Source organism: Silurus aristotelis (assembly GCF_946808225.1).
Source record: "Silurus aristotelis genome assembly, chromosome: 28".
Lineage (NCBI taxonomy): Eukaryota > Metazoa > Chordata > Actinopteri > Siluriformes > Siluridae > Silurus > Silurus aristotelis.
Window position 1 is genome coordinate 4,606,580 of NC_139601.1, and position 21,893 is coordinate 4,628,472.

Sequence of the window (21,893 nt, forward strand, 5' to 3'; positions counted from 1 at the left end):
CCCTCTGACACAATTCAGGTTTCTCATGTGGCCCCTTGTAAAAATTAATTGCCCACCCCTGGTGTAAAGTTTTGTATGTTGTATAAAAAGTTGGTGTAAAAAAAAAAAAACGTTTCGAGACACACCAACAGATGGCAGCACAAGACTCCACGCACAGTCACAGGAAGCACTGAACTCATCAGTGTGCCAAAAAACATTGTCCTGTGTAGAGTGGGACTTGTGCATTACCACGTCAAGTTAGAACAAAGAGGAAAACATGGAAATCTGCATGAACCTGGGCAAATCCACCCAACACGATGAACCAACACGATCTCACTTCCGTACACAACCTACTCGCGAGATTTGGCTGCTGTGCCGGACTTCGTGTGTGGGTGTGGGTGCATAACGCATTGAAATAAGCGAAGAGGATGGACAGGATTAGAAATTAGTTTATTATGGATATGGTGATGGAAGACATGCAGGTAGTTGGTTTGAAAGAGGCAGATGTAGAGTATGGAGATGGATAATCGGTTGTGGCGAACCCAAACTGTGAAGCAACCGAAAGAAGAAGAATTGTGAAATCTGTGGAATAATATATATATATATATATATATATATATATATATATATATATATATATATATATATATATATATATATATATATATACAGTGAGGAAAATAAGTATTTGAACACCCTGCTATTTTGCAAGTTCTCCCACTTAGAAATCATGGAGGGGTCTGAAATTGTCATCGTGGGTGCATGTCCACTGTGAGAGACATAATCTAAAAAAAAATAATCCAGAAATCACAATATATGATTTTTAACTATTTATTTGTATGATACAGCTGCAAATAAGTATTTGAACACCTGTCTATCAGCTAGAATTCTGACCCTCAAAGACCTGTTAGTCTGCCTTTAAAATGTCCACTGTTGGAGCAATCATTAGAAAATTGAAGAAGCTAAACATGACTGTCAATCTCCCTCGGACTGGGGCTCCATGCAAGATCTCACCTCGTGGGGTCTCAATGATCCTAAGGAAGGTGAGAAATCAACCCAGAACTACACGGGAGGAGCTGGTCAACGGCCTGAAAAGAGCTGGGACCACCGTTTCCAAGGTTACTGTTGGTAATACACTAAGACGTCATGGTTTGAAATCATGCATGGCACGGAAGGTTCCCCTGCTTGAACCAGCACATGTCCAGGCACCTCTTAAGTTTGCCAATGACCATTTGGATGATCCAGAGGAGTCATGGGAGAAAGTCATGTGGTCAGATGAGACCAAAATATAACTTTTGGGTCATAATTCCACTAAACGTGTTTGGAGGAAGAAGATTGAAGAGTACCATCCCAAGAACACCATCCCTACTGTAAAGCATGGGGGTGGTAGCATCATGCTTTGGTGGTGTTTTTCTGCACATGGGACAGGGCGACTGCACTGTATTAAGGAGAGGATGACCGGGGCCATGTATTGCGAGATTTTGGGGAACAACCTCCTTCCCTCAGTTAGAGCATTGAAGATGGGTCGAGGCTGGGTCTTCCAACATGACAATGACCCGAAGCACACAGCCAGGATAACCAAGGAGTGGCTCTGTAAGAAGCATATCAAGGTTCTGGCGTGGCCTAGCCAGTCTCCAGACCTAAACCCAATAGAGAATCTTTGGAGGGAGCTCAAACTCCGTGTTTCTCAGCGACAGGCCAGAAACCTGACTGATCTAGAGAAGATCTGTGTGGAAGAGTGGGCCAAAATCCCTCCTGCAGTGTGTGCAAACCTGGTGAAATACTACAGGAAACGTTTGACCTCTGTAATTGCAAACAAAGGCTACTGTACCAAATATTAACATTGACTTTCTCAGGTGTTCAAATACTCATTTGCAGCTGTATCATACAAATAAATAGTTTAAAAATCATACATTGTGATTTCTGGATTTTTTTTTTTTAGATTATGTCTCTCACAGTGGACATGCACCTACGATGACAATTTCAGACCCCTCCATGATTTCTAAGTGGGAGAACTTGCAAAATAGCAGGGTGTTCAAATACTTATTTTCCTCACTGTGTATATATATATATTGGTTTTTTTTATCAGTGTTTGGTGTATATAGAGTAGAAAATGTCACAATTCCACCAAATGAAGGTGTTTGAGGTCCTCCAAAGATCACTGATTATTTATTCATATATAAATGCTGCTTTACTGGTCAACAGTAATTCACAAAACCTTTTTTTTACTGCTCATGTCTTCTTTTAATGGTGGTTATATAAATAATTTGAGGTGCTGAAGTTGTTGCCATGGCAACACAGTGAACCACACCTCCGTGAAGACTTCTACTTTGAATGTTTTGTAGATTTATTTTTTGCCGTTGATGTTGGCTCGAAAATCTGCATATGAATAATGAGTATCTGCAGGATACTGAAGGCGGTGTGTGTGTGTGTGTGTGTGTGTGTGTGTGTGTGTGTGTGTGTGTGTGTGTGTGTGTGTGTGTGTGTGTGTGTGTGATGCTTTTGCACACTGTTCAGAATTATCATTTAAAATAAATAGAAAAGGCTGATGCAAGTGGGACAATGTAAATCATGCTTTTTGTTTTGTATGTTTTTTTTATAATTGGCATTCATGCGTGTGTGTGTGTGTGTGTGTGTGTGTGTATGTGTGAAATTATAGGAAGTGCAGCGTTGCACAGCTGATATGAAGATCACATCAGAACATTCAAATCATCCAGACAACAAGCACAAGAACAGATACATCAACATTGTAGCATGTAAGTAGCCCTACTTTTCTCTTTCTCTCTCTCTCTCTCTCTCTCTCTCGCTCTCGCTCTCTGTTCTGTATGCTGCTCACTCCTGGTGCCTCTGTCCCTTTCCAGATGATCACAGTCGAGTGAAGCTGAGGCCATTAGCCGGCAAGGACTCCAAACACAGTGACTACATCAACGCTAACTATGTGGACGTGAGTGTTTTCCTCAATGTCTGCTCACAGTTTCACAAGAAATTTATCATCCCCAGTCATGTGGACATAACTGTTCATCACTACCATTATTCCTGGTTGTTTGTATGTCTCAAAGGGCCATATTTAAAATTGAGATAAACGTGTACAGAAGCATAGTTCTGGCTGCAAGACAAATCATGGACTGTTTTTTTATAGCAACAGCTTATTCACAGGAAGTGAACTGTACGAAGGAATGCTTTAAACAATATACGTCTATTAATAAATAGATATCAAATATATATACAAGGACATTTAGTATAAAAGAAATGAAACATCACCCTGCATCTTTAGGTTTTACAGCCCATTTATATGTTTTGATCTATCCTAAAAAATCAAAGTGTGTAAGCTGGTTTGTGTCTGTGTGTGTATACATGTCTCTCAGGGTTACAACAAGCCCAAGGCGTACATTGCTGCTCAGGGCCCCCTCAAATCCACCTTCGAGGACTTTTGGAGGATGGTGTGGGAGCAGAACACAGGGATTATTGTCATGATCACCAACCTGGTGGAGAAAGGACGGGTGAGTTCCTACATTGCTCTCGTCTTCGACCGGCTGGATCTTTGAAAATCTTCCTGATGTGCTCTAAAGTAAAAAAAAAACAGCTTTTTTGAGACCAAAAAAAAAAAAAATATTTTACCAATTTTCCACCTAGAAAAGATTAAATGCAGACCAGAAAACATTCATATCATGTAAGTGGCTACAGCAGAAGTTTGGTTTATGAAAGGGACCAAATGAAAACAAAGACAAAAGTACATTTAATAGCAGGAATAAACAGAATTTGACTATTTAACGTCGGGAAGTTTTCACATGACGCTCATGATCTGCTTGTTAATTACTTTATATCAGACTCAGAAAGGGCCACGCTTTGCATTATTTTTTGCAAATAATCGTAAAATAATATTGTATCTCTTTTTTCCATTAAAAAACTTGGAGGAGATGCAAGCATTTAGCTGCAGCCATTTAGATGTTTTTGTTAAACATTACAACATTGGTGTGACTATTAATAATAATCTGATATCTTACAGTTTATTCTGCCCCAAAGAGACTCTTATTGTTAGTATTCAAGCATAGTTAATTACAGACACTGCAGAAGAAAATGATGGGGTGATAATGGGTAGAGTGAACTGTAATCTTTACATAAACCCTCAGAAGCGAGTGACGTCGTAAACAAAGTCGGTAATTAAACCTGACATGAGAACTGGATGTCGCTGAAACCCTCGTGTGAGTTTGAGAGGAGAGCGTGTCTTGTATTGCAGAATCGGAACATTAAATCTGTCAGGTGGTACTTACAAAGCAACTTGTTTGGATGGGAATGTGTTTACGTGTGTGTTTTTTACGTGTGTGTGTGTGTGTGTGTGTGTGTGTGTGTGTGTGTGTGTGTGTGTGTGTGTGTGGTACAGAGAAAGTGTGATCAGTACTGGCCGACGGAAAACAGCGAGGAGTACGGTAACATTGTGGTGACGTTGAAGAGCAGCAAAGTGCACGCCTGCTACACACTCCGACGCTTCACCATCCGCAACACCAAAGTCAAGAAGGTCAGCGTCACTCCTCCCCCCCCCCCCCTCTCTCTCTCTCTTTCTCTCTCACACACATTCACAGACACACACACTCACACTGCACGCAGTACACTTTGATCCGATTAAATCAAAGCGTCCCGAAGACTTTGTTCAGACGGAGCAGGTGTGTCCACTTTGGGTTGGGAGTGAACTCTGAAGAGAAAGCGAGTCGATCACTGCTACTATTTGAGATATCTAGCTTGGAGCAGATGTTTAAGTAGAGATTAGATTTTGGGCCAGGTGAGGAGAGTGTGTGCTGTAGCTCACTGGCTCCTGGTGTTACAGGAGAACTGGAACAGATCCGTATAAAGGATTTGCACTAAAATGAACACGCTGCAATAATAAAAATATAATAATGATGTGTACAGAAATCAATATACAGTAATACCTCGATACTTGACGATAATCGACGAGCACAGGTAGGTGGTAGCATTATTAACCACTTTGGGACCAATAATTTGGGCTTAAAATGCACAGGAAGCACAAAAGAGAACGCTGTGACACTGATCGCAAGCCAACATAAGACTCTTCGTGCATATGTTTTACCGCGAGACCGAATCGCTCACGCGTTTTTCTGCAAGAATCGGTGTCTAGTTCCAAGCACGTGACGTCTACCGAAATATTTTCCAGTTGTCATAACATTACGAGTACAGAATTTTCCGCAGCCGACGAGTACCGAGTTATTAATGTATAAGATTTATAGTTTTAAAGTAGACTTTATCATTTTACAATCAGTTGTGGTTCTTTCCCAAACTGTTACCACAAAGATGGAGGCACTCAATTGTATACGAATGCCGTAGAATTTCCTTTCACAACATGAAGGGATGGCATGTCCTTGTGCACAAACCCAGCTCTATGAAGATCTGGTTTATTTGGGATGGACTTGAAAGATCTTGAGTGGCCTGCTATAGAGCTCAAACCTTTCTGAACACCTTTGGTATGAATGAGACCTTCTAACCACACCTACATCAGTACCTGACTTTATTAACACCCTTTTGTCGGAATGAGCAAAAATGTCCACAAGTAAACTCCAAAATCTGTTGGAACAACTTCCAGGAAGAGTAAAGGTATATAACAGCAAACCTGGACTAAAGGTGGAATTCGATGTGTTTAAAAAGCACATACAAATCTTATAGGTTTTGCACATATAGTATATAAGTAAAAGTTCCCGTTTCACTGTGATGGAATTGTTCTCAACGTTTTAGCTTTGAGGAATTACGAGGCACATTTTGGCGTGAGATTTAGAGTGTGTAGTTAAGAGGATTAATTCTGCTGCATTACAGAAGTTTAACAAACACACATAAAGTGTTCAGCCAGCCATAATAATGGCCATTTGTATGCAAGCCTCTTCAGTATAGAGGAGGACCAGAGGTTAATCTATTTACTTTTCCACAATACATTGTTCTCTGTCATTATGGATTACGTATGTGAATGTCATTGTGTGCTGTGCTTCAGGACTGTGGATGTTTGATGTGGTGATGTGTGTGTGTGTGTATGAGAGATGTATGTGAAGGAATTGTACATGGAGCATGGGTGTGTATATAATGTTTTAAAGGTCAGAGGGATGTAGTGAAAGTTGGTCTTTGTAATTTTGTGTGTGTGTGTGTGTGTGTGTGTGTGTGTGTGTGTGTGTGTGTGTGTGTGTGTGTGTGTGTGTGTGTGCATGTAGGGTCAGAAGGGCAGTGTAAAGAGTCGTCAGAGTGAGAGAACAGTAATCCAATACCACTACACTCAGTGGCCTGACATGGGCGTTCCTGAGTACACACTGCCTGTGCTCACCTTCGTCAGGAAATCTTCTGCAGCACAGACACTGGAGATGGGCCCTATGCTCGTCCACTGCAGGTACGCACACACACACACACACACACACACACACACACACACACACACACACACGCACACATACATGTTGTATACACATTTTAATTATACAGTGTAACAGCTAATAAAATGCTCACTTATTAAAAGCTTTTATTTTTTATTTATGATACTAATACTTTTTAACAAATGAATAATAGCAATAACAATGTTAAATATTTGCTGAAAAAAAGCAACAATTTTCCAATAAGTGTGAAAGACTTGGGATTCTTTGTGCTAAAATAAAAACCCTGGATAAATAAACACAAATTGACTGGTCATAAAATTGAACTAATATTATAACAAAATGAATTTTCTTTTTGTACAACTAAATATTACCAGCATTCATTTGAGTCAGCGATTTTTAAGGTCTGTCCTGTCTAAAAATCTTAAATCATAAATGAAAGTGTAACACAGTTTGTACTATTAATGTTTGATAGGCGTGTACGTGTTTGTTTTTTTGCAGACGAATACATGTGTACTATCAGAATAAAAAGTTACACATCAGTAATTGCAGATTAAAACAGTAATTGTTTGAAAGCTGAATGAAAATAAACAGACCAGGATATATATATATACTGTAAATACACTGTATGCTGTATGTACATGTAGCGCTTTAGGGTGTGTGTGTGTGTGTGTGTGTGTGTTTATTCTCCACAGTGCTGGCGTGGGTAGAACAGGAACGTATATCGTGATTGACAGCATGCTGCAGCAGATTAAGGATAAAGGCTCCGTCAACGTGCTAGGTTTCCTTAAACACATACGCACACAAAGGAACTACTTGGTTCAAACTGAGGTTAGACTCAGCAGTCTACTTTACATCGCTTTCACTTTCTTTGACACTCTGGCACATTTCTTGAAGCTTTTGTTGTTGTTTTCTCATGTGTTCAGGAGCAGTATGTTTTTATACATGATGCCTTGTTGGAGGCCATACTGGGGAAGGAGACGGAGGTTTTGTCTGGCCAGCTGCACAGTTACGTCAACAGCATCCTGACCCCTGGCCGGAGCGGCAAAACCCGGCTCGAGAAACAGTTCAAGGTCAGACCAGGCTCTGAGACTTCTCCTCATTTTTTTCTTTTTATCCACACATACATATGAAGATAATAGATTACATGGATTGCACTGGAAGATGCCCTGCTATAGAGCATTGACCTCAACCATACTGAACGCCATTGGGATGAATTGGAATTCTGCAACCCCAGGCCTCCTCACCCTACATCAGTATCCGACTGTACTAAAACCCTTGTGAATAAATGAGCACAAATCTCCACAAGCACACATAATCTACTGGAGCATCTTCTCAGAAGAGTGGAGGGTATTATAAGCACATATATGTTTACTAAAATGCCAGATATTTTTATTCTAAGCAGCCAGAGCTGAGGTTTAACGGCCCATCAGTGGCCGGTTATGATATATAGTGTATATATATATATATATATATATATATATATATATATATATATATATATATATATATATATATATATATATATATGAATGAATTAAAAGTGGATTTTCATTTTCGTGCCACAGGGGCAACCCGAGTGTGTTTTCTCTGTGGAAGACAGAGGGTATGTGCGGATTGTGGATTGTGCTCTAATTTGAATCATTTTCCCTTTCACACACACACACAACGCAGTCAGTCCCCTGGTTATGTGAGATCGGGGGTGTTCGTGCGGAACATTGCGAGGCTCCATGCTTTAATGTAATTAGCCTTGAGGCTGAAGTTCATCTGTTTGTCTCTTCTGCTTCTTTCCACAGAGATGTTTCCTCTTAGATAGCTATTAAATAAGCCCTGTTTATTTCTTTTCCTTGTCTATAAGTAGATCTTTATTAAAAGGCTTATGTGATGTGCTGTTTTTTTTTGTTTGTTGTATTGAAGCCAAGCTGAAACGAGGTCAAATGCATGCATGTTATCGTTTCACATTTTGTCTGCCACGTGGTTTTCTATCAGGCATTAAAGCAGACGCACAAAATCATTTAACCTATTTACGATGATAAAAAAAAGATGATTTTAAATATTTTTAATACTCATACGTTTAATATTCTTTGAATATGTCAAAAAACTCCATAGTGAGTTATAGATTTTTTTAAAAATAATTCATATGTAGGCATTTCCTTGTTTTGTCTGGATTTGGAAAAAAACTAAACGTCGCATTGTCGTTTGTTTTTAGCTTGTGACTCAGTGTAATGCCAAGTTTGCGGAGTGTTTCAGCGCCCAGAAAGACTGCAACAAGGAAAAGAACCGCAACTCCTCTGTCGTTCCATGTGAGTGAGTCACAGCTGAAGGATTTTTAATCTTACGCACCGTGGGTTCACGGCGATACTTTATGGTTGCTATGGTTACTGTACGTATAGGCTATAAACTATAATAATAGTTTTATTGCTGTGTTTTATTGTACCTATGTTTCTGACCTAATTAACTACGGCATAGCAACAAGCCCCTGACAGCCGTAGAAACTGACACTAGAACAAGGAGTTATTCAAGGAGTCTGTTGTGTCATCCATATAATACTATAAATGGCTTGTTTAAAGGTTTGGAATATGAAATAATTTAGTCTTGTTTGATATTGAAGTCCCATCTTATCCCTAGTGAACATTAACCATCAATCCACTATAAAGTTGACCAAATGAGCAAGGCATTGTTGTGCATTTCTATCAAAGTAAAGTGTAAATGTAAATTTTGTATTAAATAATTGCCCGAGGTATGAGGACACCCAGGGGTTCCTTCAGGCACAATCAAGGGGATCTGTAAATTTTGTAATTTGTGACAGGTAATGATATTCTGTCTATGAATAATGTCAAATAATATTTAATAACACTTTAAATAAACATCAGTGGAGAGGATCTGTGTTATTTTTTTCTGCATTAAAGGGAAAAGTGAGAACCTCTGATATATTGTAAGATACAGTATACTAGCCGTAATATATCTCAGAAATGGATATCATTGTGGCCATAATAGTAGGGAAACTAAAAATTGTCAAAATGATTAACCTTGCTACAGACTTGCTAATAAACCGTATTTGTGTAGCATTTGAAATTGTCTTTTCGTTGTTTTGCTGCATCCTACGCTGTCTCTGGTTAATAAACCTATCTGTGTGTTCTGTAACCCTCCCAGCGGAGAGGGCGCGTGTCGGCCTGGCTCCACTTCCTGGAATGAAAGGCACAGATTACATCAATGCCTCTTACATCATGGTGAGTGTTGGTCTATATCACCCTGTCTTGTTCAGCATGAACAGCTGTACACTAATCAGTTGCAGCACATGTAGGGAGACTCTTTAGGGTTCTTCAGCTGTGGAGTCAGCATTTCTTTACAACGCGTGTCTGCTGCTTTGTGTTGCATATATATTTGTAGCGGTGTGTGATGTAGATGTGGATAAATAATTATTTGTTAATCGTTAACCTGGTAAACAGATATTTGTGAGACGGGGAATAAATTTTTCAAGCTCTATATTTCACACTTGAGTTTTATTTCATTGTTGGGCTAAAAATCTTAGACAGTAGACAAAGTTATATAAAGCAAATCTAGCAAAGTATACAATAAAATATTCTGGATCTATTGATAAGAATTAAAAAATGACTGGAATAAATGCATAAAAACACATAATACTCGAATGGTTGTAGTTACTTATAATGACCTGTAGATGGCACAAGGTTTAAAAAGAAAAGAAACTGATTTGGATTTCTTTTTTAACCAGTTTTATTACACCAACAAGCAATTCAGAGTTTACACTCATATATATCAACGCTTTATCTCAGTAAAGCTGCTTTGAGACAATGTCCATTGTTAAAGCGTTATACAATAAAAATTCATTGAATCGAATTAAATTGCTCGAATGTTTATTAGAAGATTTCACGCTCATTGCATTTGCACAGTGTTGGGAAATTCTCAGAACGTCCCGCTCGGCATTTTGTGTAATGCCCAGAGCCCAGATTTATTCCATACCGGGATATTTTTGCTGTACCCTAATTATGTTTGCTTTTGACCAGTAAAATCAGGACTTCTAAACAGTCTTCTTTGTTTCCTCGAAACCTCCCATGCCGTCCTGCAGGGTTACTACCGGAGCAACGAGTTCATCATTACCCAGCATCCTCTGCCTCACACCACTAAAGACTTCTGGAGGATGATCTGGGACCATAACGCGCAAATCATCGTCATGCTTCCTGACAACCAGGGGCTGGTGAGTAACTTGAAAACTTTGTAATGCGAATGAATGTTGGGGAAGTGAACAGTGTAGGTTAAAGTTTTATGTCTGAAGAAATACAATTTACATTTCAACCAGAGCCAATTACATTTTATCTCATTTATACATGGGGTTAAGGGCCTTGCTCAGGGGCCCATTAATAGCAGCTTGGTATGGCTGGGATTTGAACTCATGACATTCAGGTCCAAAGTCCAATGCCTTAACCACTAATGTACCACCTCCCTGAGCACACATGGTATCAAAGTGGTAGTTGTATGTGGATTATAAAAAATATAGCAACAATTAAGTGAGTAAACAAGGCTCAAATTCATGTTTGTTCACTAATCTGTCCTTTCCCTGTGGTGCGTGTGTGTGTGTGTGTGTGTGTGTGTGTGTGGTGCGTGTGTGGGACGGACATAGGCTGAGGATGAGTTTGTTTACTGGCCGAGTCGAGAGGAAGCCATGAACTGTGAAGCCTTCACCGTCACGCTCATTAGCAAAGACAGACTCTGCTTGTCCAACGAGGAGCAGATCATCATTCACGACTTTATCCTGGAGGCTACACAGGTCTGTGTGTGTGTGAGTGTGCATGTGTGTGTGTGTGTGTGTGTGTGTGTGTGTGTGTGTGTGTTTTTTGGTTGAATAATTATTTCTAATTGCTCAAATCCCACATGAGTGTTTTAACTGTTTATTTCACTAGGATTTGTGTGTGTGTGTGTGTGTGTGTGTGTGTGTGTGTGTGTGTGTGTGTGTGTGTGTGTGTGTGTGTGTGTGTGTGTGTGTGTGTGTTAGTCTGCTTCCCTCATTTCCCATGTGTCTACCTGAAGACTCATGCACATCTTCACTTTTTTTATGTCCATCTAAGGATGACTACGTGCTGGAGGTGCGACATTTTCAGTGCCCAAAATGGCCCAACCCGGACGCGCCCATCAGCAGCACGTTTGAGCTCATCAACATCATTAAGGAAGAGGCCATGACCCGAGACGGACCTACTATAGTGCACGACGAGTGAGTTTCAGGCCACTTTGTGTGTGTGCACTAGTGGTGGACAAAGTATACAAAGCATGTATTTAAATTAAAGTAGAGATACACTGGGTAAAATATGATTCCAGTAAAAGTAAAAGTGATCCATTTAAACTTTCACTTGATCAAAAGTACAAAAGTATTTGCCTCCAAATGTACTTAAGAATCCAAAGTACTAGGAATTATTATGGCTATAATGTATCTATTATAATTTTTGTCACAAGACTCTTTGCTTAATCAACTCAGTTTATGTGAAAAGACTCTGTTACTCTTAACACACCGATCTATTTATAGAATAATAATAATGAGTCAAACACTGATTGATTTCTATTCAAATGATCATGAGCCCAAAACCTTCTTTTCAACTACTTAAAAAATGGTGTAAATAAGTTGGAGTGGCGAGTTCGAGTCTGGAGTTTGTTCATCATTTATTCCTCTCTAAATGTTCTGCTTGCTGGTGAACCGATGCTGAAATGTATGTTGGAGATCAGTAGATACACCAAGCGCCAATCAAAACAAGTTCATAACAGAGCTCGGTCCTGATTGGTAGATCAGATTGGTGGGTTAGATCTGCTCGATCCTGATTGGTGGATTGCATCGTGTTTGACCAGTTACGTTTTTATCCACTCGGAAATAAAAAGGAACAACTGATTTCACAAAATGTAGTTGAGTAAAAATTATAAAATTCGACCTTGAAATGTAGTGAACTGAAGGTAAAAATCTCCACAAATGGAAATACTTCAGTAAAGTACAGATACGTGAAAAAGCTACTCACAGTACAGTAATGAATTACATTTACTTTGTCGCTGTAATTGTACATCACCACTGGTGTTCATTACTGACCTGTGTGTCTTGTTTATAAGAAGGATTTAAAGGTTTGTCCACTAGAGAGCAGGTCTGAGCCAAAAGCCATTTGATTGTGTGTTAAAACTAACTCCTAAGTTTCTAATCTGTCACCACCTCATTACTGGCCTCTGTCCAGTCACAAGATGAGGTTTTAGTGCCATCATCCATCCCCTATGCACAGACAGAGACAGGAGGGAGAGGTGTCCCTAAAGACACTAGTTTCATTGAGATGGAGTGATCGGGATTCCATCAACATAGAGGAGACACGGCCTTAAAAACAAAACTCTTTTTTTTCGATCGCAGCTGCTGAAACAACATTATCCTGACAAACATGTCCCTTCTATTAGAAAATGTGCCGCTAATTAAGACAGCCATCTTTGCTAAACCTCTTAGGGGTGATAGCATAGCAACAATACATCCACTAAAAAGCCCAATTAGTCGTTCTCGCTTTATCAGATGAGATGAGCAGTACTTCATTTACATAATGAATAAACATGAGGGGAGCCCCGGTGTTGTGCTGTTGTTCGGGCTTTTTTTGTGCTAAAGTGGTGTGTGTTGAAATTAAAGGGACACTCATTACGTGTAATTGGATCACAGCTCCTTCAGGTGTTGTATACTTGAAACAGTATAAGAGAAAAGCTTCCCGTAAACATTCGGGTTTCTCACCGTAAAGCTTTTTTGCCTGTGTACGTGTATATGTGTGTTTGTGTGTGTGTGTGTGTGTGTGTGTGTGTGTGTGTGTGTGTGTGTGTGTCATTTGAAGGTAAAGAAACTAATTTTACAACCAGAGGCTACTTTTTGCATTAGCGAGGTCTCCAGAGTGGCGTTTTTAAGGGACAGTGCCAGCATCATAAATAACAGAAATACAGGAACTACATACACTTGGCTCAGCTTCCTTCATTAAAAGCTTAGAAACCGTTTAAAGTGTATTTTTTCTAGGAAGTATGCACTTATCAAATCATCTCAAGTATATATAGTTATATATAGTTATATATATATATATTAGGGCTGTCAAAATTAACTAGCTACTAATGCGGTAACGCAAATAGATTTTAGCAGGGCTAATTTTATCAACCATTTTTATAAAAAAATAAAAAATAAAAAATAAAAAAAAACCTAAATAAATATAAAAGAGGTTAAATTAAAACCTTAAATGCAGCAGGCCATACAGGTCACTTAACCCTCTGGGGTCGACAAATGCGCCGGCGCGTTCCTCATAAAGCTGAAACGAACTTACATTTCTGTCTTTTTTGATCGTACAGATAAGAGCAATACATCATCCGAATCTGTACAGGGTCTTTTTTATGTGTATACACTATTAACAACATCAAAATGCGGTGCTTTTGTCAAAATAAAGAAAACTGACATGGGGTGCTCTGTGCCATCTCTCTCTCTTTATCTCTCTTTCTCTCTCTCTCTCTCTCTCCCTCTCTCTTTCTCTCTCTCTCTCTATCTCTCTCTTTCTTTCTCTCTCTCTCTCTCTCTGTCTGTCATCTTTCTTCACAGACACCCAAAAACAAACGAGCTGAATCTCAGTGAATCGAAAACAAATATTCTCTGATTATGTAATTATGTAAATTATGAAAGTTAGAAGAGGTAGAGTTTCTCCGGTATCACCTCATTAACACATGTGTGGAAACATAACAAAAGTTCGGTGTTTAATTATTTATCTAATTCAAAACACCGTAATTACTTTAAAACATTTACAAGTATATTTTGTCTTCATGCTCTATTTTCGGTTTGGTTTCACGAATGATAAACATACATTTACATAAAGCATACATTTTTGTCCTTGGCCATGTTAATTAGAGTAGTAAAAACTTGAAAAGTATTATTTTAAGGTACATTTAGAACAGATAAAAATGTGCGATTAATCGCGAGTTAACTCGTGACATTAATCACTTTTAAATATTTTCATCGATTGACAGCCATAAATATATCTATATTATAAATATATATATATATATATATATATATATATATATATATATATATATATATATATATATATATATATATATATAATGTTTAATTCGGATTCCAGAGCTGAGGTTTAATGGCCCAACAGTTTACACATTGATCACAATAGGTTTATATCAGGGAGGTGATCAGTTAGGCAATAAAACAGGCTGATAATAAGGTTTCAGTGACATAAAAATCTCATTTATGGTTTCAGTGATGAATGTTAATCATATTCAGCAATATATGGCATGTAGGACATTGAGACATATTGTTCTGAGTGTAATAAAAGCAGGTGCAGTGACAGCAGAACTGGCTTCGACACCAGCTGAGGACATTGCAGCACATACGCCTGCTTAGAGGGGCGTTTTTTTAATCGAAATAACATCACTAAACTTATTTATCTTAATTTAAGGATTTGCGGTTGGCTCGGTCTTTACACATGACAAAAAATAATAAATCATTTGAAGCATTTAAAATTTCAGTATTACCACCGTGACAAATGTTCCTATTAGTAAAGCGTAAAGCTCCCATATTAAATGAAAGTAAAACGGATTCTTAATCTGTGAATCAGCAAAACACCAATAATCATGAGCAGCTTCAAATAAAAAGAATAAATTACATTAAAAACTCTCTTACAGAGCAGAACGTTTAATAACCCGATATGATCCCTGTAAGGAAGTTAGTGTTTATTCTGAGATCTTTCCTGCTTTGATTTAGCCGTGTTTTTTGTACGGGTGGGTTGCCAGGTATGGAGCGGTATCAGCGGGGATGTTTTGCGCCCTCACCACTCTGAGTCAGCAGCTGGAGAACGAGAACGCCGTCGGCGTCTATCAAGTGGCCAAGATGATTAACCTCATGAGGCCTGGGGTCTTCACCGACATTGTGAGTGCGGTTCGAATAGCACAAACACATAAACACAGGAAGCTTTCACACACGTCCCATTCAGTCCATTTCGATCGAGCCCTGGAGCGTTAGCCTTTGTATTACAGAGTCGTACGATTACAACAATTATCTGCCCCTGAGCGCCACCAAGCAAATATTTAGTGTTGCTTTTTGCCTAATTCAATAATTTGAAAGCAAATTATTCCAAAATTATTCTGATTGAGAATCAGCAAGCGGAGGTGTGAAAGTCCATTCACTTTTCGATGGCGTTCTCAAAACACACGAAACACAATCGGGAATTAGTGCGTCAGTGTCATTACTGAACAGCTGGATGTGGTTTGAAGGATATAATTATTGTGTTTCAGCGAAACAGACTGCCTTTAATCTCCATTCAGGAAAAAAAAACATCTACAGTGGCTCGTATTTTTGTTGCAATTTGCTCAGAATATTTCGGTGTGTGTTCCAGCTCTGGTTTATTATCAATCAAGAGTGTGTGGAATGCAGGCATGCGTTCCCAAATCGTTACACAATACAATGACATTCTTCATTTATTATCTTTATCTACATTTTTCATTAGTAATCTAGTGCAAATACCTGAGATTTAAAAATGTGTGTGTGTGTGTGTGTGTGTGTGTGTGTGTGTGTGTGTGTGTTACAGGAGCAGTACCAGTACCTTTACAAGGCTATGCTGAGTCTGGTGAGCACTAAAGAGAACGGAGCTGGTCCTGTGTCCATAGAGCGAAACGGGAGCATGGCCCTGTCTGACGAATCGGACCCTGCCGAGAGCATGGAGTCTCTCGTCTGAATTATATACACACACACACACACACACACACACACACGCCAGGAGGCGCTTAACTTTCTTTGTAAAACTTCAAGGACTAAGACAGACTTTTTTTCTGAGGCCTTTTTTGCCAGAACTCTTGGTTAAATGAATAACCCGATTACTTTTTTACACTGATAAAAAGTTTTTTGATATTTATTTTTTTTCCCTCGCCATTTTATGTCTTAATGTTATCCTACTGAACATTTGCACCTCTGTTTTTGAGTTCACGACAACAAACACACTTCTGTCTAGTTTGCACTATGAAAATATCAGTGTTACTGCCTACTTCAGTCCTACGCTCTCTATTGTTTAGTTTCGTTTTTCTTTCCTTTTTTTTTTATCCTTTCTGATTGTTCTCACGGAAACCAGATTTTGACATTCCATTAGGAAGCTACACTCGACAGCTTGGAAACAATCGCGAAAAGATTTAAAGATCCCACTCTCTTAGAAAATCAAAAATCGTGAGAATGAAAAACGAAAACAGAAGGTCGTTGGCATTCGGAGTCGTCGACAAGCAATATTGGATTTCTGCGCTTAATTCCGACACCATAACGGATTTTTTATGATTCTTTTTTTTTTTTTTGCATTATGCATATATTACGCCTGAATCATTAACTTTCTGCAGGTGGTATTAAAACAGCTACTGTGAACTTTCTTCTTTTTTTTATTTTTTGAATGATTCATATTATGCTTTTAATATATATATGAATATATCGTATCTCATTATAACTTGTGGTTTTGTAAAAAACAAAAGAAAAAAAAGTTAACCATCATAAGCAACTGGTTCCTTGCAGGCTTGGTTCAATGGTTTTTTGCCTCACGCTTTTCAATAGCAGTCTCCATGTCCTCTCTAGCACCCCCTGCTGGTTTTTATTTCTTTACCCCGCAGGCTGCTGCTAAACGCTCTGACTTTGCTCGAATGGGGAAATCCTAGTCATGCGCGCTTTACCGTCGGTTATCAAATTCATCGTTTCTTTTCGTTTATTTCTGCGTACGTGATTCGCATCGGTCAGGTCTCGATGCCTTCTGTAAAGTCTCGATCTCATCTCCGCAGGTGTGCGACGTAAGAGTGTGTGTCGTGTGTGGTGCTGAGTCAGTTTACTCGACGTGTGTATAATATATTCCGGGTAGAAATGCAGACTGTACACGGTCCATGTCGCTCACGTCCTGCCTCCGTGTCTCAAAGTCTTTTCACTTGTATCACAAGTCTCACAAACGCCGTGAACAAAAACAAACAGGAGCAGGAGTGTGTGTGGACGGTGTGTATCGTGTCACACAGCAGCACAATGATGGCCTTGTTAACGCACCAGTTACCCAACAGCTGCACAAGGAACATTTGATTTGTCAAGTTTTACCAAAGACTTCAACTTCAACATTTCATTTCCATCAAAATTTACAAATCTGATTGTGTCTGTGGCAGATGTTGAGATGGTGTGTGTGTGTGTGTGTGTGTGTGTGTGTGTGTGTGTGTGTGTGTGTGTGTGTGTGTGTGTGTGTGTGTGTGTGTGTGTGTGTGAATGAATTACACGAGACTGAGGTCCCAACTTGGTTCATTTAGCACTTTTTTTCCAATTTTATTAAAAAGTCACCATAGACAGTAAAATGCAATTTTTTTTTTTGTGTTATTATTGTTGAAATATTTGTGCTTTTGTGATGACAAGATCAAGGCTTTGACACCACATTATTGAAAAGGCAGCAACGTTGTTCGTTTTTGCCTTCTTAACTATTTGTTGACTTTTTGTTGTAATTTTATTTCTCACCATTCTTCCTGATGTCTACCTTGTTCAGCTCGGGTGTCGAGCCTTTGCTTATATGCTGCAATTTCACCATGTATCTTTCTCCTCTTTTTCTTCGAATGTACATGTTTTAATATATATATTTTTTTTAGTTCGTCTGTCCATCGGTTTTCTTCACGTTATCTCCTGGTGTACGTTTCTAGAATTTTATTTTCGCATAAAACCGTCTCGGAATCTCAGCTCTCTGGATGTTTTGTGCAAAAACAAAAATGTACAAAAAAAGAAAAAAGTGAGTGTGTGTGAGAGAGAGTGTGAGAGAGAGAGAGAGAGAGAGAGAGAGAGAGAGAGAGAGAGAGAGAGAATAACCCGGTGGTTCATTCAGCGAGTGACTGACGCCTCATGCCTCATATACCAATATACCACAAGGCAGTGATTGTGATATTCTCTTATTGTATTGTTGATTGTTTTTCATTTCCTTCAATGAGATTATAGTTTTGTTTTTGTTCTTGTGTTGTTGTTTTTTTTATTCTGAGGGTGTCATAGGCAAGCTCCACTGATTAAGTTTCCCTCATTCACTTCTGTAATGCAGGCGGGTGTTGAACGACATCATATACCCTGTTTTTTGGCATCTGGTATACCACAAAACGAAGGACAAAAAAATGTGTTTTTCTTGTTTTGTTGAAAGCTATATCAAAGCATTCTATTATAGTGTTATTTAATATGTAAATTGTATTGCTATACATAAAATAAAATATGGGTTTTGATGTACTTTAAGCATATCTATACCGTCTGTGTTGTACCGTATGTCATGTTTTATTAATTGATCGATCTACTTCTTGAACCGCGACAGAGAACACGTAAGTAAAACCAAGCACAGATGTGTGATCCTTCCCCACACATTTCCTATTTCCTATTTAAAATATCCACCACTCTTCTAGGAAGATGTTCCACTAGATTTTGGGGCGTGTGCTTGTGGAGATCTGTTCTCAATCACCCACAAGAGCATTAGTAAAGATACTGATGTGGGTGAGGTGAGGAGATCTGGGGTGCAGTCCGCTTTTACATTCATTCAAAAGGTGTTCAGTAGGGTTTGTGCTCCATAGCAGGCCACTCATGATCTTTCATTCCAATCCATATAACTCTCAACGGAGCTGGATTTGTGCATTGGGTCATGCTGGAACAGGTTTGTGTCTCCTAGTTCAAGTAAAGGAGAGATTTAATGCTCTCACATCCAAAGACATTTTATACAACTGTGTGCCTCCAACTTTAAGCACCACATATGGCTGGAAAAGTCAGCTGTCCCAACATTTTTGTATATATATTGTCTTTCTTGTGTCAAGAAAGCATCATCATTATACCATCTCCACCACTATACTCAATTCATTACAAAGTTTTAATTTTATATAGAGCTTTTATGAAGTCAATTTGTTTCTGAAGCAGATTTAAAAGTCAGTGACTGTTGACCAAGGTGAAGCATTAAAGAAGGATACAGACAAAGAAACAAAATACAGACTTTTGTACTGAGCCAGAAGCTAATACTTGGTCCAGCGACTGAAAGTGCTCCATCACCCTATACCTTAATTCTGTCCTAGAGGACAAATAACCTTTAAGCTGTTTGAGGACCTCCTCGCTCTGGGCAAATGGTGAATGGAAATAAGATCTGTATATAAGATCTTCTAGGCTCTTATATAGAAATAAAGGACTCTCTATGAGACTTGGAGTTAATGTAGAAAACAATCAATGGAGTCATAGACTTACACTTTCCAGTTCGACTAAAGAACCTAGTAGAAGCATTTTGAACAAGCTGAACCTAAGATACAGCAGACGTAGAGGCCCCCAGATTCAGCACATTACAATAATCGAGCCTTAAAGAAGTAAAAGCATTTATTCCAGATATTAAATGATTAAAAGTTAAAAAATTTCTTTAACTTTGCAATACTCCTTAATTAATGAAAGCTGCTTTTTACTATACTGTTAATTCATCTTTCAAAAATTAAAGCTGAGTCAAAGATAACACCCAAATCATTAACATATAAATGGGAGAACGGCACCCAGATTACCATTTACCATTTCAGAAACATCCAGGGGCCAAAGACTAAGACGTCCATCTTTGATTTTTTCAGCTAGACACAGTTATGATGAAATGAAAAAATTCTTTTTTTAAAAAAGCTCCCAGGAGAAACATAGATAAAGAAATAGTTTAGGGCCCAAAATGCAGCCCTGTGGTACCCCGCAACTGGTATGTTGGATTCTGACACAACGCCATAAACCGTTTTAAAAAATGGAATGATCTAATGTATCAAAAGCTGATCCAACACTACTAAAACCTCACTTATCCCTGAGACTACAGCCAACAATAAACTGTTTATAAGCTTAATATGAGCTGATTCTCTACTATGTACTTTACCTGAAATCTGGTTATTGATTTAGTTTGAGATCTTGAATGAGACAGCAGCAAAGAAAAAACTCTCTGATCTGACATGAGGAGGAAACTTTGATAGATAAGAACAAGACTTAAACCAGAATCCTTCCTTTTCAACATGACACTGGACATTGCAATTATTAATCAGTATTCAGTATTATTACTCAGTATTACTCGGTATTCATTCACAACTACAGTACTAAGTGTGTTGAGAGGATCTCCTTATTCATAGTCACAGAAAAAAAGAAATTATTAGCATTCCTACACTATACAAAAAATCCACCCCATAGGTGAGTTTGTATAATTTATTATTTATAACTGTATTAAATCTGTTACTCTGAGCAGCTCTGTCAGTTTCTGATGGTTTAAACTGGTACAAAACACTGTGAATAATTACAAATCATCTAATTAGACACAGACTGTATGATACACCAGCACAACACAACACTGATAAGGATAATCCACCACTCAAATCAGACCTGTGGTGGTCCCTTTAATAAGGCTCCAAAATGCCCAAAGCCAACAGTGACCTATAATCACTACCTAAACTGTTTGTAGCTGTTGATTAAACTTGGTAGCACATGTGAATGCATTTTCACAGAATTTATTAGAAAAGGTAGCTATTGAGCTTATTACACTACAAAACCAACACAATTTCGACATCTGGCCATCACAGCCATGCACACCCATTCCAAATCCCTAAGTCATAACATTTAGTTGGTCCTTTTATTTTGTTATAATAACCTTCGTTCTTCTGTAAAAAATTTCCATTAGATTTTGGGGAATAGCTGTGAGACTTTGTGCTCATTCAGCCACAAGCATTAGTGAGAGCATATGAGGAGGCCTGGGGTGCAGTCAGTGTTCAGGTTCACTCTGAAGGTGGTCAGTGGAGTGTCACCGCTCTGTGGATCATCATCATCAACCTTGTAAAAGCACTCGCTCTGTGCAAATTGAAATTGTGATGTTTCCGCATTTCAGATAATATGTTTTCAACTACAGTCGATGGTATTTCAGGGAAGAACCATGTATCAGTGTGACTCTTAGGTGTCTGCACACTTTTGGCCATATCACATATCTGAGAGGAACCCACTTATACCTAAATGTAGGGCTTGCTTTAAATTACCCACAGTTCCCTTTTTCTTTAAATATAACACATTAACTCTACAATCTACACAAAATGCAACACAGGGTGTAGTTATTAATCTATGAATTCGTTGGCTTTTTGAAAGACTTTTATGATGGCGCCATCTTGTGGTTAAATCTCCATCGAATTAGGAAACTGATATTTAAATAAGGCTGGTTCAAATTGCTATATCAATATGTACACTACAAGCCTAAAGTTTAAATAAACCTTTTTATTCTGTGATTTTCTCATAAGATGTCTCTTTTGCTTGTTGTTTTTCCGAAGTAATGGCTTCTTTGCCGCAATTCGACCATAAAGGACTGACTCACGCGGTCTCCTCTGGACAATGGATGTTGAAATGTCTGCCACTTGAAATCCGAGAAGCATTTATGTAAATTGGCGGTTTCTGAAGCTGATAATTCTAATAAACTTATCCTCTGCAGCAGAGGTAGCTTTTGATCTTTATTTTCTGGGACAGTCCTCATAAAAGCCTGTTTCATCATAGCATTTTGAAGA

General features: G+C 38.6%; 1 protein-coding gene across 1 annotated transcript in view; it reads left to right on the forward strand.

Annotated features, from left to right (window-relative positions):
- ptprga (protein tyrosine phosphatase receptor type Ga) overlaps positions 1-18,600 on the forward strand; it is a 275,166-nt gene extending 256,566 nt beyond the window's left edge. The window contains exons 16-29 of the mRNA XM_083533908.1: positions 2,639-2,735; positions 2,841-2,923; positions 3,345-3,479; positions 4,361-4,495; positions 6,186-6,358; positions 7,034-7,169; positions 7,265-7,411; positions 8,548-8,641; positions 9,492-9,568; positions 10,426-10,554; positions 10,978-11,124; positions 11,423-11,565; positions 15,135-15,270; positions 15,929-18,600. Of these exons, the coding sequence (XP_083390034.1) occupies positions 2,639-2,735; positions 2,841-2,923; positions 3,345-3,479; positions 4,361-4,495; positions 6,186-6,358; positions 7,034-7,169; positions 7,265-7,411; positions 8,548-8,641; positions 9,492-9,568; positions 10,426-10,554; positions 10,978-11,124; positions 11,423-11,565; positions 15,135-15,270; positions 15,929-16,075 (1,779 nt within the window). The 3' untranslated portion in view covers positions 16,076-18,600. The remainder of the gene's footprint in view (positions 1-2,638; positions 2,736-2,840; positions 2,924-3,344; positions 3,480-4,360; positions 4,496-6,185; positions 6,359-7,033; positions 7,170-7,264; positions 7,412-8,547; positions 8,642-9,491; positions 9,569-10,425; positions 10,555-10,977; positions 11,125-11,422; positions 11,566-15,134; positions 15,271-15,928) is intronic.
- The last annotated feature ends 3,293 nt before the right edge of the window (positions 18,601-21,893 follow it).